At 37.6% G+C, this 18,226-nt stretch overlaps 1 protein-coding gene across 4 annotated transcripts in view; it reads right to left on the bottom strand.

Annotated features, from left to right (window-relative positions):
* Positions 1–1,459: 1,459 nt before the first annotated feature.
* The window catches only part of LOC137296873 (uncharacterized), a 56,274-nt gene continuing 39,507 nt past the window's right edge, over positions 1,460–18,226 (bottom strand). Inside the window, exons 42-51 of one of the 4 annotated variants that reach the window (XM_067828750.1) lie at positions 17,816–17,972; positions 17,456–17,556; positions 16,888–17,036; positions 15,636–15,806; positions 15,144–15,239; positions 14,440–14,628; positions 12,186–12,252; positions 11,105–11,304; positions 6,868–6,882; positions 1,460–4,577 (exon numbers count right to left, since the gene is read on the bottom strand). In XM_067828750.1, the coding sequence (XP_067684851.1) occupies positions 4,461–4,577; positions 6,868–6,882; positions 11,105–11,304; positions 12,186–12,252; positions 14,440–14,628; positions 15,144–15,239; positions 15,636–15,806; positions 16,888–17,036; positions 17,456–17,556; positions 17,816–17,972 (1,262 nt within the window). In that variant the 3' untranslated portion in view covers positions 1,460–4,460. Of the gene's footprint in view, positions 4,578–4,969; positions 6,055–6,867; positions 6,883–11,104; positions 11,305–12,185; positions 12,253–13,705; positions 13,797–14,439; positions 14,629–15,143; positions 15,240–15,635; positions 15,807–16,887; positions 17,037–17,455; positions 17,557–17,815; positions 17,973–18,226 lie in introns of those variants that run through there. The other 3 variants (XM_067828753.1, XM_067828751.1, XM_067828754.1) reach the window with 3 other exon arrangements.

The raw sequence follows: 18,226 nt of genomic DNA, 5'->3' as shown, positions 1-18,226 counted from the left end.
GTCACAAGTGTGTAATGCGTCACTGAGTTCGTGATGACGTCATAATAAGTCACAGATACCCATGTTCGGTTCTACGTTCCTTTTTTGTCACTATCGAAAGACGAAATAAGATGTATTTTTTTTATGAAACCACAGACATACATTTTAGAAACATATCAACTCGGTCTAATCTGGTTATTTGTTAAACCAGTTATGTTCACAATGCCCTTGTGTAGTTCCTGCTGGAAATCAGTATAGTTTCATATTTTAGTCACTTAGTGTGTTTCTCATTTTGTCCAAAATGACAAACGTTAGGTGTCTCAGGCGGGATAGCTTAGTGGTAAGTGGCCTAGCTTGTTACGCCTTAGACGATCTGGGTTCGATGTCTTGTTTATTCCGATATTTTGCCGGAATGTTGTTTAAAAACTGCATAAAACCATACTGACTCACTGCGCTTTAGGGTCAGTTTCATTTCAGACAAACTGTGTTTGAGCTGATACACAAGGCGTCATCAACCATACACTGTTCATAAGAAGGCACTATGTCTGGAACTGAAGATCAACTATAGTAATATGAGACCCCTAGTCTCACTGCTCGTCCTTGAATCCTAAATCTTAATCAACACAATCCACTTGCAAATAAAATAATGCCATAGAAAAAATGAAGTGAGTAAAACGTTTTTCGTGAACAGCTAGAACTTTAAAATCTTGAATCTACTTAAGATTAAACAATATTATTTCTAAGAAAAGTAGGCAGATGAAACACATGGCATTGCGTATTCGTAGTTTTCGGCTAGGGAGTCATGTCAATTTAAAGGGGGTAAATGAAGTACTAGATCTAGACTACGGTTGTCCGACTTCCATTTTTGAAGCTCACTGCTGAGTGGAGGCTGAGAGGGTTCAATCACTGGCTTGTGTGCTAGCCGTTAGGAGCCAGGTCCGTACCCTCGAAGAGTTCGCGAGGTTACATGTCGTAGCTCAGTACTTTATCATAGCTCCAAGAACGCTCTGTTGGCCGGTGGGTAGCCTGACTTTATGAGTGTGGGTAGTTTTTGCATGGGTATAGGTGACAGAGTATGTGCTTTGATGCCAGTGTTACTTAGTAACTATATGCACCCTTTTGGACCTTTTCGTAATGAAAGATATAAAACTGCACTATTAGTGACACCTTTTCACTGATTATCCCATTCAGTTTTTAAAAGTACATAATCTACATCAAATATCCCCTGAACATTCAAATCACGTTCTAGAGATAATGGTGAGGGTTAAACATGTGCTTCTTGTGTTTTTGGCATTTTTTTTATCTGATGTGAAGCTTGTATCCTCCTTGTAGCACTCATTACTTGTGATAACCCACCAGTAGCAAAAAGTCAAAGAGCGCTGTTTTCTGGTACCAAGGTTTCACAAATTACCTCATAATGTATTGGGATGTTTGTGGTGCTGAATTCTTATGGTAGGCCAAATAAACACTTAAAACATGCTTACTGCAACAAGTTTAATGTTTCATTCTATTCAAAGACATATAACAAATAAGTCATAAATATTTAGTTACATACAACAAGGGGTAATACTGAAGGAACATGGATGGTCCTTTGACAAATATGAAACAAGGCATTTGTGGAATCATCACCTCTTCCTAAAATATTTCTTGAACAACAGCCAGTTACTTGTACAAAATAGCACATTCTTTGGTTACATCATCAGTGTTTAAATAAACATATTTTTAGAGAAAAGCATGAACCTTTGTCCAAATGACAGTTGAAAGCCTTTGACACAAAAAATCTGCATCAGATCCTTGTCATGCATATGAAATTATAGTACTGTAGAATAATTTGAACAAGTAATGGACATATACAGACTTCTTGTATGCAATAACAGAAAAAATATGAGACAGAGCCTCAATTGCTGGAATGTTTGCTAGTACAAATTGTAACCAATAAATGTTCTGACACTCAGTGAAGACATGTAATCAATCTTTAACTTGATATGACAAGGAGATGTTTTTTGAACAAGGTAGTCTTGATATGCATCAGATGATATTCAAACCAACAGGATGAGATAGTTTTGGTTCATTATTTCAGCCCTCAATACTTAAAAAAATAAAAAAAACACTTTTGTTTCCATTTTGTTGAATAATGTATAAAAAGGTTTTCAAAGCGTTTCAGTATATCAAAATATTGATAAACAAAAACAATAAAGTAGAAAATTCACAGTTAAATCACAAAGGATACACAAAGTGTATTCAACATTTAATTATGTGATGCATTACCCAGAGTGAGAGAGTAATTTTTTTTTCTGTAGCACTTACCAATAATACAGCTGCCATGGCAGCCAATAATCATGTTTTTGCCAAACACGTGGTCCATAGCATGGGTGATGAATACCATTTCTGGTTTCACACACGACAATATGCCAATAATGAACTTATCTCACCTCACCATGAGTTTCACGCATGAGGAATATGAAATATATGCAGATTCACACTGAACATTTACTGGTAACTCCAACCAGAATAACGAACAAAATCACAAACCTAGTACAACTTAGGTAAACAGAAAGAAAGGCAGTATATGCTGTGGAAAACATTGTTGCTAATGTTATCTGTTGCATAGACTGCCACTTGCATACAAAGGTACAGTTCCTACAAGACAAGATTCAGCACCTACAAACATTGTGGCCAGGATCTGACTCAAACATGAACACAATACACCATTATTAACTTTCTGCTTACACAAATGATGGGAGACTGATTCATGAGGACATTTTCATCACAAAAAGTATGACCTAAAATATGTCAAAAGTGAAAACTGTAAAATGCAAGGATAAATCAAAAATTTACTGTTTATCACTGATTATCTCATTAAAGTCACAACTTCAGGAAAACATGGTTAATGGCTATCTTTCGATATTCTCAAGTCAATACATGTATAGAAGCATATTCAGAATAACTGGTAACCATGGGCAATGTGCTGACTGTATCACAGATTGAGAGTGAGTGAGTTTAAATTTTCACAACAATATTCCAGCTATATGGTGGCCCACGGTGACATTGTACAGCATTCATACAGTCTGTGTTACATGTAAAGAAGTCAAACCATCATCTTTAAAGTGAACTGAAAGAAGCCTTAATTCTAACAGAATAAAGATAAACAAATATCAAGTTTAGTTTATCAAAACAAAACACATTTGGAACACCAAGTGGAGGCAACTCTGCATTCCAAATACATGTATTCTTGTACCACACCTTGGGAAGCAAGGTTATGGAAGGCACTACCTGTGGAATCTCACGACGTGATATGTTTCAAGGAAATCAGAGTTTTTTATCTGAGAAGGATTCTGGTGGCTCTAAGTTACAAACGAGACTCTAGTTCAATGGTATCTAGAGCTCTGTTCATGTCCTAGAGCACTGAATGTTCCTTTTTGACTTCCCTGGATGGCAGACTACTGCAACATTTCAGAGTTACAATTATTGAACAAAACATCCTGATTTAGAGAACATTTTCATCTGACTGATCTTGAGCCAAACAGTTTGTGTTTGTCCATTCATTATTATATCAAACTCATGATTCTCCTTTGGTCAATGATCAAACACTTGTAGAGATTAAAACATGTCACATGAACGAATGGAGTAAAACATGTTTACAGTGTTTAGGCTTGGAAAGTGTAAGTACTGTCAATATTGAGTAAAAGATCATCATGGATATTCCTTGGATATGTTAAAACATCTCTAAGTATCACAGATTTGTTCTAAGAAACCGATGCTTCTACAAATGGTAAAATCGACAATGGCATAATGCTGCATAAAAATGGTCCCTGTCCTTTGGCATTTAAACATTTCAGAAAAAACACAAATCTATACAAAACTGTATTGAATCTGTTGACAGAAAGACAGATGCACTAAACTATAAATATATAAATATTCACATTGTTGGTTTCTTGGTCTGTTGTTTGATGACACACTAATCAATGTTCCAGCTATGTGTCGACCCAACATACACAAAGAGATTCATGGTGCCATATCACAGTGATGAGGATGTAATGAGAACATCAAGGATGGGGAGGTGGTGGGGGTGGAGATGCACACTATTGAGGAAAGTGAGGGTGCACACTTCATTTCCACCCAAGATTCAATGGTCATTTAACAAAATTGCAAGACAAAAGGGGTTGCACACAGCTGCAACCCCTCCTCTGGTTGTGAAGAAATTCAGGACAAGTTTCATGATCTGAGGATTATGTTGTAGTTGGTACTTTGGATATATATTTTCTGATTCATAATATTATTGTAACACAGCAACATATATGTAACATCAATGTAATTTACACAACCTTGTTACTAGGACAAGCCCACGTCAGGCTCAGAGACTTCATACACATCTAAAGAAGTAGACTCTTCTATAATAGCAGAACACACTCTAGTCTACCATTCAACACATACAGATCATGGCCATGATGGCCTGCCATACAAAGTAAGGCTTATGTCCCCTATGGTCTTCCATCCCCTAGCTGTAGTTCCTCCAACTGGACAATGGTTTGATGGTGATCAGTTTCAAACTCATTCAGCAACTGTTCAGCAATCCGGCTGCGTAATCGCCCGCCCACCTGAAACATTCAAGATGTGTTGAGGCAAGAATAAAACTGATATGTTGAAAAGCAACAAAGAACTGACGTGTCTGAACACAGCGATATGATTCAATATGTTCAAATGTAGCAATACAACTGCTATAATTATGAGCAGGATTTTCTAACATGTGTTTGAAAGCAGCCTAATCATTGTCATATTTTTAAGCCTAAAAATACTTCAATATTAATAGTGTACTTAAAAACAGCAATATTAATTAGCAAAGCTCAAAGGAACGCAGTTTTTGAAAAATATCCCAACAATAACTTATACCAGTAAATCAGCAGGAAAAACATGCCTGGTATAATAATTTTGAACAAAAAATATATTATACAATATACACATATTGATATCTTTATGAAATATACTCCTATCAAAATATAACTGATACAGCTGAATAAATGAAAAAGGTAAAATATGGAAAAGGCAAGACCAAAATTTTTGATGTTTCATTTCTCATATGTAAGCACCAGCTGCAACTGTAAGCGTTATGGAAACCAGCTGCGTCCCGTCTCAAACACACACATGTTGGGTATGTTGCCATTAATAATGAAGCACACTCTACCCCATTACCCATTTAGCTCATTAACTGAACATGAACACTACAAATGACAAAATAGGTCATTATTTTCATGTGGATCAGTTTCTACCAATTACTGTAGCGACCGCAGTAAGTATATTGTCATGATTAAGTCATTCTTGCAATATCTGGTCATCTGTATCAACCACCAGACTCTCATGGCTGTGTTGTTTGGGTGCACTACTGCAATATTTCAACTGTGTGACAATAATCTGTAAACAAATGAGCAAGACAATCCAGTGATTGACATAATGCGACCAGTGATGTTCAGCTCAACTCCTACTTGTCACTTAGAATTGAGGTGAAGGGTTGTGGACTGGGCTTTAATGAATAGGCCATTGTCATAGTTGTTGAACTTCCTTGCACAGAGTTATGTCCCTTGGGTGCACCAGAAACCCATCATCATGGGTTTATATGCTCATGTGAGATCACTTGTCAATCATTCTGATGGGTTAAGCAACTGCAACATCTGACAATGGTATCTTACATTGGGCTTTCATTCCATGGTGAGCTGACACACCGTGATATAACGAAAATACTGCTTAAAGTGACATTGAACAAATGTCAATCACTTACTCTGATAGAATCAGAATTTAGGTGGTGTCCGGTGCGCAAAACCATCTAACCCCGGTATTCATTGTTATGTCTATGCTTACTGAAAATCTATGTCACTAGAGTTTTATTAATATTGACTAACATACCAGCATCTAACCCACATTAACATATACAAGGCGACAACAAGGACATATAACAGATAACATGACATCTGTAAGGTGATGCGGCAATACCACTCTAACAACAACCCCTGTAGCACCAACATCATCATCGACATTTAACATCCTACATCCATGTTACCTTCAGCGAATTGATGGAAAAAACTGAAATAAGACCAGATTAACAACTGAAACAAAATGGTGGTCACTAAGAGACACTAGATAATGTCGTGTGAAACAGTTCTACTGGACATACATCTACAGAGAAAATGGTATATACTGTTCAAAGAAGTTAAGGATCACATATTTTATAATAATCTGGTGTCCTTAAATTCTTTTGAGTAGCATCAAAGTTTCAAATTGGATAAATAAGATCAGACATAATTTTTTCTATAACTATCTTGTAAGAAAATCTTGTCTCTTATGTCTTTTTTCTGTTGACATTTTTAACTAATTTAGATAAACTCTTGAGAATGTGATTGATATTTAGAAACAATAACACTATGTAATGCCCAATGCTACAAAACCTTATATTACTGTCAATTTTGTCTACATGTTTTTAAGGAAACGATACGATTTTAGAGCAAAAGAATGGAAATGAATAATGACCAAAATATTTGTGAGACACAAGATCTTCTTGTCAATAAATATCAAAAATAGTATCAACATGCAAAGTGTCTTCACAGCACAGCACAACACAGCACTATAAACCCACAGTCACACCAGGAGATTTATAACATTACGTAACCCAAATGATAAAATGATTTGTAATAGTTTTTGACCTAAAACTGAAGACATCCATAAGGCCCCCTGGTGTGACATTTCATAGGCAAACAGATAGAAAGGTCATGACCTGACACATGCAGGTCAGGTGAGGTCAAGGTCATGACCCAACATGCGTGTCGGATGAGGTCAGGTCAGGTCATGTAGTGTGCACAAAACATGCTGAAATAGGGTTGGAGGAAGACTATTTCTCACCTTGGCTCTCATTAACTGGAAGATTAGCACAACAGTATGTATATTTTTGCTTATTTAGATGAGTCATGCCACATTCAACTCTTATCAGCACCATTTTACATATCACATTTTACATTATTTTTACCCTGATTTGATCAAAAACATTTTCCCCTTGTATATATGATTATATTAGAAATGACTAACAGTACATGTTCTCAAAACTAAACATAACCTTATAACAAAATAGCTCATTTCAGAATGTTGGACGATTTCCATTAGCCAAAGTCTGAACACGAATGTATCAAATTGGATTGCACTGATTCAGACAGGTGTTTTGTTTGTTTTTGATAAACACTGCACTCAGCAATATTCTGGCTCTATGACATGGCCTGTAAATAGTCAATCCAGTGACTGGCGTACTGACAGTCAGTGCCCTCTTTGTGCAGTGATATGCTGTGAAATCCAAAGGCCCCCTTTACACAGGACAACGACTGCTCAGCCTTCCCTCTGTGTTCTAACTATTTTCAGAATGGTACTGAACGCTCAAAGGAGGCATGATGAACACAGAGAGAAGGCAGAACCATCGCCATGAAGGCAGAGAAAAGGCAGAACCATTGCCATGAAGGCAGAGAAAAGGCGGAGCCATTGACATAAAGGTGGAGAAAAGGCAGAACCAATGCCAAGAACAGCTCAGAACGCCACTGGAGTGGAGACTGTATTGAACATGCCCTAAACAAACATAGAGTGGTTGTTGTCATAATTGACTGATTGATCACAGGAGTGATGGCACAGTGAACTATATTCTTATATTCATCTCAGATAACTCTGCAAACTTCAGGCACATAAATGGACATCGGTCTGCATGACATTAGGTACCAAAATTTCCAAAGGAACCTGAGGCTTATGGCAAGTTCAAAACCAGGCTCTAAATTTGCTCCCCAATTCATGTTTTGTTTAGCGATCCTTGGGCAAACTCGTTAGAGGAGTTCATCAAAAAAGGGCTGGCTGCATTCTCAGATATTTGTAAAATGACCCTCCATCTTCTAGAAGCATTTTTTGCATTAGTTGGTAGTACCCTGAATTGCAACCATCTGTGTTGCATGGGATGTTCAATCTTTTTCTTCTGCATCTATTTATCCTTGTAATTAAGATGGTTGAAAAACAGTGCTTGTTGACCTTGCAAAAAAGCTATTTGCAAACACAGTTCATTGTTCATGCTTACCAAAGTCATTATATGATTATTTCACTTAGCCTGCTTGTGTGAAACTAATGAAAATGTTGTAGTCAGGTACTAATGCATCTAGAGTATGCAGGTTGCCAAACAGTCGCCACATAACGCCCAGAGAAGGCAGAGCGAACATGAATGAATGCACACAGAAGGCACAAAGGTTGGCAAGAAGGTAGAGGCAACGCTGAATGAATGCTGTTATTTGTATATGATGGTACAGAGGAGGCAGAGGGAAGGCAGACAGGGCGGCAAGGATGCTCAAAGAAAACCACTGAAATGTCAAAAATTGGCAGCTTAGGTTGCACAAGGAAGGCACAAGGGATGCTGGAGCAGTTACACAGAAACATAGGTTTGGTGACTGTTGCAAGTCCTGGTAATTCTTATTTCCTGTGTAAAGAGGGCCTAACATTCTGATCCCTAACACTCTGACAAATGCAGCTGAAGTGTCCACAATGAAACGATTTAACTGAACGTCTGTTCATAGACACTGACAAGTACCAGTATACTGTTATTTGGATTGACTGTTTGATGGTCTAAAAATCAAAACTCAGTGCTGTGTACATATCAAGAGCTAACATCCAGAGTTATATTTATGTTATACTTCCCATACATGTGTATGCTCTTTAAATATATACCAAAATTAATGCAACATTTATCTACAGAATAATGCTGTCAAGGTTGAACATGACATGATGAATATTCATATTACAAATTAATGAATGTGTTGATGAAGATGAAGGTCTGTGTACATCTCATTGGTCCAGCCTGTATTACTATGGAACATCACTCTCCTCTGGAATCCAGTTTATAGTCTGGGTGTGTAGGACTGAAATCTAGGCCTTGGAAAATTGTTCCTCTCATTCTTATATTTCAGAAGGACCTTAATACGTATTTTACAGTCCTTCTTGTCACTTCTTGACATTTAAGGTAAGAGAAGTCTGTAATTGGGAATATGTGCTTACAGTAACCACCTTTACGGAGATAATGCTCGACCTTAACCTTTTGACTTTGAATATGAAAGCAAACAGAAATATCAGTTTTATTGTGTTTTTGTCATACTAGAAAACATACTGATAGGGACTATGCAGTTATAAATTTACTAATATTTAAAAAAAATCTTTTAAAAAATGTTTTCCAGTACATTTCAGTAATTTAAGGATAAAAATCTCTCTAGCAATATAAAATAAGAGTTATGAATTTGTTTGGGTGTTTGTTGTTTAGCACTCAGCAATATTCCAGCTAGATGGCAGTGGTCTGTAAATAATTGAGTCTGGACCACACATTCCCGTGATCTACAGAATTATGATCTGATGTCATGTGTCCACCAGTTAGTCGCCTCTTAAAACAAGCATGGGTTGCTGAAGATCAATTCACACCCAGATCTTCACAGTGTAAAATTTTGTGGGCAATTCTATGTCTCTTTTTCCTTTACTAACACACAATTGCTGTGTACATTTATCTCCAACTGAAATGAATTACAAGGTACAATACTGGATAATCAGGTGCATGCTTGTAGCCAACGCTGGGCTATCAGTTCTACCAGGATGTAGAACATCAGCCATGAACTTCACAACACTGATATAGAAGAGATCATGCAAACATGCTCAGGTTTAGTCACGAAGATTTGCATTTGCTCAAATTTGTCATGCTGTTAAAACTTCCTGTCGTTTTCTGACATTTCAAAAGAGGTGAAAAGAGGAAATTTATTTTTTTCTGTCTTCAGGCTACATTCAAAAGACCACCACATTTCGTAACAGAATCATTTGCTATAACTGAAAAAGAAGTAATTTTAATCCCTTACATTTTCACAGATTGAATATCAAGTCATGATTTTTTAAGCTAATCAGTTCCTTGTGTTGAAGATGCACAGTCATTAATGAAATGTGAGTGCCAGACATGGATGTTCCCAATATTTTAGACAGGAAGTCACGTAGCCATGACTGTTTGATACTGTCACAGAGAGCTCACACCAAGCTCATAGCACTGGTGGATCTAGAAGGAGGATGCCTTTTTCCTGACACTTACATAACTGCAATTTCAGCGAAGTCAGTTTGTGACTTGACTATGATGTGCATCCACCTATTTTAAAAATCCTGGATTTGCCTGAACTGTCTCTGCTTTCATATTTAGAACAGAACATTCTGGCAGGTTATTGATCAGTTAGAGAAGAAAGACATCAGTGGGTTATAGGGATTATATATCAATAACTCGTGCAAAAGGACAGAGCCGATCAGACATACTGGCTGGAATAAAATTCAGTTCTTGTGATCTCTTTCTTCTGGACTAGCAGCACTTACTTTGCAAGCGTCACATAGCCTATCGTCTACCATCATCAGTATTCTGCAGGTTTGTATACTATATTCCTCAATCAGCCATGCACATATAACTCTATGCTTTAATTGGTATAACCAATGAATCACATAAAGAATAACTAGCAATACAACTGTCATAAGTCTATGTTAAAGAGTGAAGTTACTTGTCATAACGCTGTGATAGCCACCAGTTCCAGCAAGAGCATTTGTTTGTTTTGTCTGTGTTACTTAATGTCACACTCAGCAATATTCCAGCTATATGGCAACAGTCTGTAAATATTCTAATCTGGACCAGAAGATCCAGTGATAAACATGAGCATCAATCTAGGCACTCAGGATACATGACGTGTTAGTTGCCTCTCATGAGAAGCATGGGCTGCTGAAAACCAGTTATAACTTCTTGTACAGTCTAGAGAACAATCCTATGCCTCTTTTTGTGTCAAACAAGTCAGCGAGCTTGTCCACCAAGAAAAAAGCCAGGTCAGTGAGTGCTTGGCTACATAAAACAAACACTATTTTTTCATGCTCAGTGTGCACTGACATATAGAGGAAGAAGTGCCTACAACACACCTCCTGTTGGTATCCATGGGTGATTGAGGAATGTAGTAACACAAACCAGGAAGTACTGACAATCACTGTCTACACTTGCAAGTCCACCCACATCACGTCTCTATATCTCTAGCTGCACTGTATCAGCCTGTATAATGTTGAGACTTACAGTCTTGGGTCTCTGCATCTTCTTATAGTCCAGGTTGTTCAGGAGGGTGTGGGTGTCCCCCATGGGTGATGGGCTGCGGTTGCCCGGCCAAGTGATCTGAGGGGGCCACATCCCCCCAGCTGATGTCCCCCGACTTCCTGGCACCACTGGCCGACGACCTGCCACGCCTGCTGACATCGCCCTCGACCTGACCTTGGCAGCTAGAAACATAGGGATTAACATGGAATTTGGAAGCTATTTATGAGTCTGGACTGACATTGTGATAAAACCATCTATACATAGGTTTCACTGAACTCATAAGCATGTGTCAGGATACGACAACAATGGAATGTTCAAACATCAATGTTTGAAGTGCCAGATGCCACTAGAAAATGAAGTTGATGTTCATGCCTTTGAACCTAAGAAGCATTTCGGATCATTCCCACACAGGAAGTGGGAAGGCAAGGTAAATTTCCAATTTATACAGTATGATATGTAATTCATAAATGGAAAACAATTTTAATCAAGAATCCTGAAAACTGTTCATCAAATACTCTAACTGTAGAATGAGAGAATGCTGAAATTGGATTTAAACAATCTTTGGAATAAGTTTTCAGCAATACATTTGTATGATGGTTACATGTGGAAGTAATTGCTGACATTTACCATGGCTAGGATGTTTAGAATAAGGTTCAGCAACTGATTCTAGCTGGATCCTGGTATGATAAGGGAAGCAACAATGAACAACTATCTTACAATACTCTGTTAGACTCACAAAGGTTGATGGAACCTATTATCACCTGTACGTTAAAACTAAAAGTGGAAATGTTGAGAATATAATTGGATTCAGAATGGGTGAAGGATTTATCTAGGATTCCAAACCAAAGTCCTTATCAGATAAATTGGCAAAAAGTCATGACAATGTTCACAAATGTAAGTTATAAAGTTCTTTTTTTCATCATTTCTGAGACATTGTGAAAGTTGTCATTTAAATTGGGAAATTTTAAGGTGTTTTCTAGATAGGGGCAAATATTTGCCTCTGAACAGGTCAAGATAATCCATGTAGGTTCCTTTGCCCAGAGGTGTGGAACGAGTCATATACCTGGAACTGGTGGTTGAAGAGCTGCAGACGACTGGGACCGATTCACAGAGTTCTCATAGTCATACACCTGCACAGACAATACAATGCACGAATATTTAAAAAAAATATAGTTCCAACACAAATAATACCCTAGTGCAAACGAATCTCATATGATGCACTGGCTGATGTACATATCTTACAAACCTGGGCACACTTGCACAGAACAATCTTAGCGCTAAAGTTACCGTACATCCTTAAGATTGTGATCTTAGGCTTCGTCTACTATCACCATGCTCTTGCACCAAGTGTTTGTAGGCTAAGATCATGGTAAGATAACACCAAAACTTACAATTTGTCCAGACAAATTGTAAGGAGCTAAGATCATTGTGGTCTGTGACAAAAGGGTGTTAATGTCAGTTTTACGCAACTAATTAACTTTATGTTTGGAGATTGCTTTCATATTGCATAAAAGTGTTTGATTCACCTCGACACTTCAACAACACGGAGAATGCAGCATTGATTTAATGTCAGAAACATTGTTATTTGTGGTAGTGAACAACATTATTATCGACTCGATATCATGAAGTACAATGCTCACACGATTCACTGTTGGACGAACACCATACCTCTTTCATAATCAAGGAAAGGATAGTAATGAAAAGTGACTGTACACGATTAGCAATGACGATGACCTTTTCAATTACTGAAGGGCAGCTAATCTTAGTTTTATTGCAAGATGGGAGTGGTTTCCCTTGGCATATTATGCCATTTCCATAAAATCTGCCGTGTCCAATACAATGTATGTTATGTTGTGACATCGCAGAACTTAACATATATTTCTTTTTGGTAATATCCATGACAGTGATTTTGTCTTAGTTTATCATTACAATAATCTACAACTATATAACATGTAAAATTACATTTTATTCTCATTCTTAAACTGAATCAGATGAGAGACAAGTTTCAATCTATGCATTTTGAATATAATACAAGTATTCTTCAAACAGGAAAATACACTTGCTGAGGCATGTGAAATTTGTGTAAAAAGTTTTTTCACAAGAACAAAAAATAATAATCAACAAAATAGGGTTAAAGAATCTACATACTGTGAAAAAGTATTTAACAACACATACAACACACACGGAATATTACTGTTTTTATATTTCCCTGTCATGCACTCACACAGTCATGTCACCCTTTCATATCTTTACAAAACTTGTAGGATATATTTGGGATTTCACTCCAAATAACAATGTCCAGATGCCAAACTATGTCCACTGACAGCCATTGACAAATCCTGATACTTTCAGGTGTTATATCATTGAAAATTTTGTTTATATTTTGTCTTTTAACTTTCATGATTATTAGGTCAATAACTCAAGACCCAAATTTATTTAAGTATTTGTTTGTAACATAAAACATGATATTTCTGTGGTTGCAGTATCACATTCGTGGTTCATAAAACAAGACAGTTACAATGAAGAAAAATTAGAGAATAACTCACGAGGTATGAGTGATTATATCTGTTATCTTCCATGTAAAATTCTGCAAGGTGCACTTGAGGAAGGTTTGTTAGTTGTGTGCAGTAGCCAGTTCCGATATGCTCAGCATGCTATGCGCACTTGCAGACAACTTGAAACAGGAGTAAAGAAATTTTCACCTCGACAGTTGAGGAGTTCGATCTTAGTCAAAATCGCAATCTTAAATCCATGCCAACTTACATTCGCACTAGGGACGGTGGGGTAGCCGAGTGGTTAAAGCGTTCGCTTGTCACGCTGAAGACCCGGGTTCTATTCCCCACATGGGTACAATGTGTGAGGCCCATTTTCTGGTGTCCCCCACCGTGATATCGCTGGAATATTGCTAAAAGCGGCGTAAAACCAAACTCACTCACTCACTTACTCACACTACATTCGCACTAAGATCGGCTTTATGCAAGTGGATAAGGGCAGTTGTATGGTGATTGCAAAGTTTATTGTAGTGGTCCAAGATTGATTATAACTAAGGTTGCTCTGTGCAAGTGGTCCCTGATCTGAAAATGTTCTACAATTATTCCATGGCTTTATTATGTATTATAATGCCCTTGTAAAACAACATGCATATGTGCATACATGATTTTAGAAGCATTAAAGATGGCTTATTGCATTTTGACTTTGATGTGTCTGTATATACACTGCTGACTGTCTAACCAGTGACGTTGAATAGATGTGATAATGACAGTGTGTTAAATCAGCAAAGCATGTGAAGTGGACAGATTCTAGTATGGTAAACCAACCGTAGCCTGCAGTTCATCGACACGCTGGAAGGCGTCCAGCTTTAGGTTCCTCTCATGCGTCAACTGTTTTTTGATGCTGGAGACATCTTTTCTGACCTTCTCCTGAGTCATGGACTGGAGGCGCATATTCCGTTCCTGCTCATCGGACAGAATCCGGAGTCGTACTTCCTTATCCTCCAGCTCATCAAGCTGACAGAACGACATGACAGGATATTTTAGCAATGCATGTTAGCCCCAAACAATATTGGGACACTGTTTTAAGTTACCTAATCATTAGACAAGAATAAGGTGAGCAGTTTATCTTTTTACTTTCTTTAAGACTATTGTAAAAAGTTGTTTAACAAATTATACATTTTTTTTTACCATTGCATGTGTATTACACAAATGAGGTTTTCATGACCTGTGCTCAGTTCAATAGCTGATCCAGAGCTAAGATTCTAGCTGAGTCATTAACAAGAAAAGCATATTAAAAAACCCAACCTAAGGTCAGAGACTACAATGTCATCCAATTATGGTGTCAAATGGCTCACAAGTGTTCTCAAATGGCTACATGTGTTTTCAAATGACCTAAGATATTAGTTTGGTCATCAACAAGTGATAAAAGACAAAAAAGAAATTAAACAAGTCCAGAGAGAACATTAATTAAAACTGAATAAACATATTTGGCATCATAAGTGCCAAAAAAAATAGCAAGTTCTACTGACCAGTTTCTCGATGTTGGCTTGTTTGGCCTGCTCCAGCTGCCGCTTGCTGCGTTCCTTCTGCATGATCTCATGCTGCTTCTCCAGCTTCATCTTCAGCTGCAGCAGCAAACACACATACACACAGGGTACAGACACACAAAGCAATATTTCAGCAAAATCACAGCCGGGGGACACCAGAAATGGGCTTCACATAGATACGTACACACTGACACACATGGACTCACACACACACATAGATAGACTTAGACACATACAAGGACAACTATCTACATAAACATATACACACAGAGGCAGGTTCCCAGACAAGGACATATACAGATATGCAGACAAACACACACATGCATGCTGCAAAGAAAATATTTAAGTTCCATTAACTTTAACATAAGAGACTATTCTGCAATTCTTAACAGACATCTGCAGAAACAAAAATGATCAACACCCTGCACACCTTCATAATAAACTGCAGGCTGTTGTGTTTCCCTCCCTGCCTACCTCCTTGTCCAGCTGTTTCTTGATGTCTTCTCCCTCCCTCTCTGCATCAGCCAACGCCTTCTTGACAGCCATCAGCTGTTGTCGAAGCAGAATCACCTCTTCCTCTGCCAACATCTTTACCTCGATGTACTCCTTTTTGCTGTTATCAGCATGATTACGCAGACGACCAATCTGTCAAATTTGAGTGTTGAATATCGTAAGAAAGTCAACTGGCCTGGATAAAGGGTAGACCGAGTATATACAAAGTATATAGACAAACACCCTCAAAGTCATTGAAACACTTCCAACACAGTCATCAGTTGTCACTAAAATTTCATCAGAAAACATCTGATTGAGATGCACACACGAAATATGCAAAACAGCAAATGAGGGAATATTGATTTAAAATTAAGCACACATTTGGCAACAAATTCTACTGCTGTTTTGATTTGAATTTCAGGAATGACTCAAAAGGGTCTTAGGTGGTTATGATATGGTCCCAAGGGCTTCTGAAGTGTATGTGGTCTTATTTGACTATGATATGGTCTCAAGTGCATGCAAATTGCAACAATAGCGTCCCTGATGAAGTGATCCCAAATGGATAATCGGTGTTCTAAAATGACCACGATGTAGTCTTAAATGGATACCAACTGGTTTTGAATGACTATAAAGCTGTCTTAATAGGCATGATGGGTGCTCAAATGGGTCCTACAATATAATCTCAAATGACTATAAGGGTGTGTCATATGACTATTGTGTGGTCTCAAATGGTTATGAAGGGTGTGAAATTGCTATGCTGTGGTCTCAAATGGATATGAAGGGGTGTTATGTATCTATGCTGTTGTCTCAAATGGATATGAAGGGGTGTTATGTATCTATGCTATTGTCTCAAATGGATATGAAAGAGTGTCATATGGGTATGCTGTTGTCTCAAATGGATATGAAGGGGTGTCATGTATCTATTCTATTGTCTCAATGGATATGAAGGGGTGTTATGTATTTATGCTATTGTCTCAAATGGATATGAAGGGGTGTTATATATCTATGCCATTGTCTCAAATGGATATGAAGGGGCGTTAAGTATCTATGCTATTGTCTCAAATGGATATGAAGGGGTGTTATGTATCTATGCTATTGTCTCAAATGGATATGAAGGGGTGTTATGTATCTATGCTATTGTCTCAAATGGATATGAAGGGGCGTTATACGGCTGTGGTATGTCTCAAATGGATCTGTAGTTTCATATATTGCTGTGGTGTGGATGTCTACTCACAGTTTTGAGGAAGTTGTTGGTGGAGTGGTTCTGTCTCCAGCTTGTCATCGTCTTCATCTTGAGCACCAGGTTGTTGAGGGTGTGGTTCTCATGCTGAAGACCTCGCAGCTTGTCTGACTGACTCAGGTTCTCATTCAGACGTTCATCATCTGACACACACACACAGTGATAACCAGTTGCTGCAGGAAAACCTTTCTTAAAAGCTAGATAGTCTGTTAAATCTTTCCTTTCAGACAGCAAAATCCACAAAAGTTCTAACAATTTGAAAATCAAATCATGGTTTCTTTACATTCATGTTTTGTAGTTGTATGTAAACGAATATTATGAGACACCAAAGTGCAATTTTATCAACCATGTTTCATCTATTTTGCTAAAAATCTTGAACAACTTCTATACTATGAGGCACAGTGGAAGTGATTTGCTCTTTTTGTCAAATGTAAAGTGATTAATCATTCAGATGAAAGAACTGGGCACATCAGTTCAAAGATCCAACCTATGTGAGGTCAGCCTTTACAGTGTCAGACCTATAGATACCCCAATTTCATCCTTTCCTTCGTCAAGAACCTACCTCCTCCACCTCCTACTTTCTTCTCCAGTTTGCTGATGGCCTCCACAGCCTCTCGCCTCGTCTCACTGATCTTCTCAAATACATCGTCATACAAAACATCTCTGAAAACACAATTGTGTTTCAACAGTAAATACTCAAGTCATACTTCCCTTATTAAGACTATTGTCTTCACCACTATTGTAATTTTTCTCATAACAATTGAAAAAGGAACGGCTCATTTTCACCTTATAAGCATATGTTTATCTGTCTTCATAAATTATTGTGTCATCACAAGATTTTAATTTCTCTGTATGAGGGAGCAATACAATAAAAAAATTTAAAAGACTGTTAGAGAGAAAATCACATTTCAGGTCCACTTACTTGAATTCATCAAACTTTCCACGCAGCTGGAATGTGCAGTTGAAGAGATTCTGCACTAAGTCCTCATACTCAGACTTGATACGATCCCGGATATCTCGCTCCTGTGTCATCAACATCTCTCGCATCTCTGCTATCTTGGCTCGAAGCGCTGTGATCTCTGTCAGAGGAGAGGCACAGGATGGAAAAGTACCTATCAATACCTACCATACATCTTTCAGAAGTTATGATTTTACACATCAACATGAACATGTAAGAAAGTGAGAAAATGTGATAATTTGTTTTAATTTCATGTTAACCATGATTACAATTTTTCCATAAAACTCAAAAAGCTCTCATAGTCAACCTCTATCACTTTTCCTCAATAATATATTCTCACACATAATCAAAAATCGTATTGATTTTGATACTGAA

Source organism: Haliotis asinina, chromosome 9 (assembly GCF_037392515.1).
Source record: "Haliotis asinina isolate JCU_RB_2024 chromosome 9, JCU_Hal_asi_v2, whole genome shotgun sequence".
Classification (NCBI taxonomy): Eukaryota; Metazoa; Mollusca; class Gastropoda; order Lepetellida; family Haliotidae; genus Haliotis; species Haliotis asinina.
The sequence above is the reverse complement of the archived record's forward strand: the minus strand, read 5'-3'. Positions and strand labels throughout refer to the sequence as shown.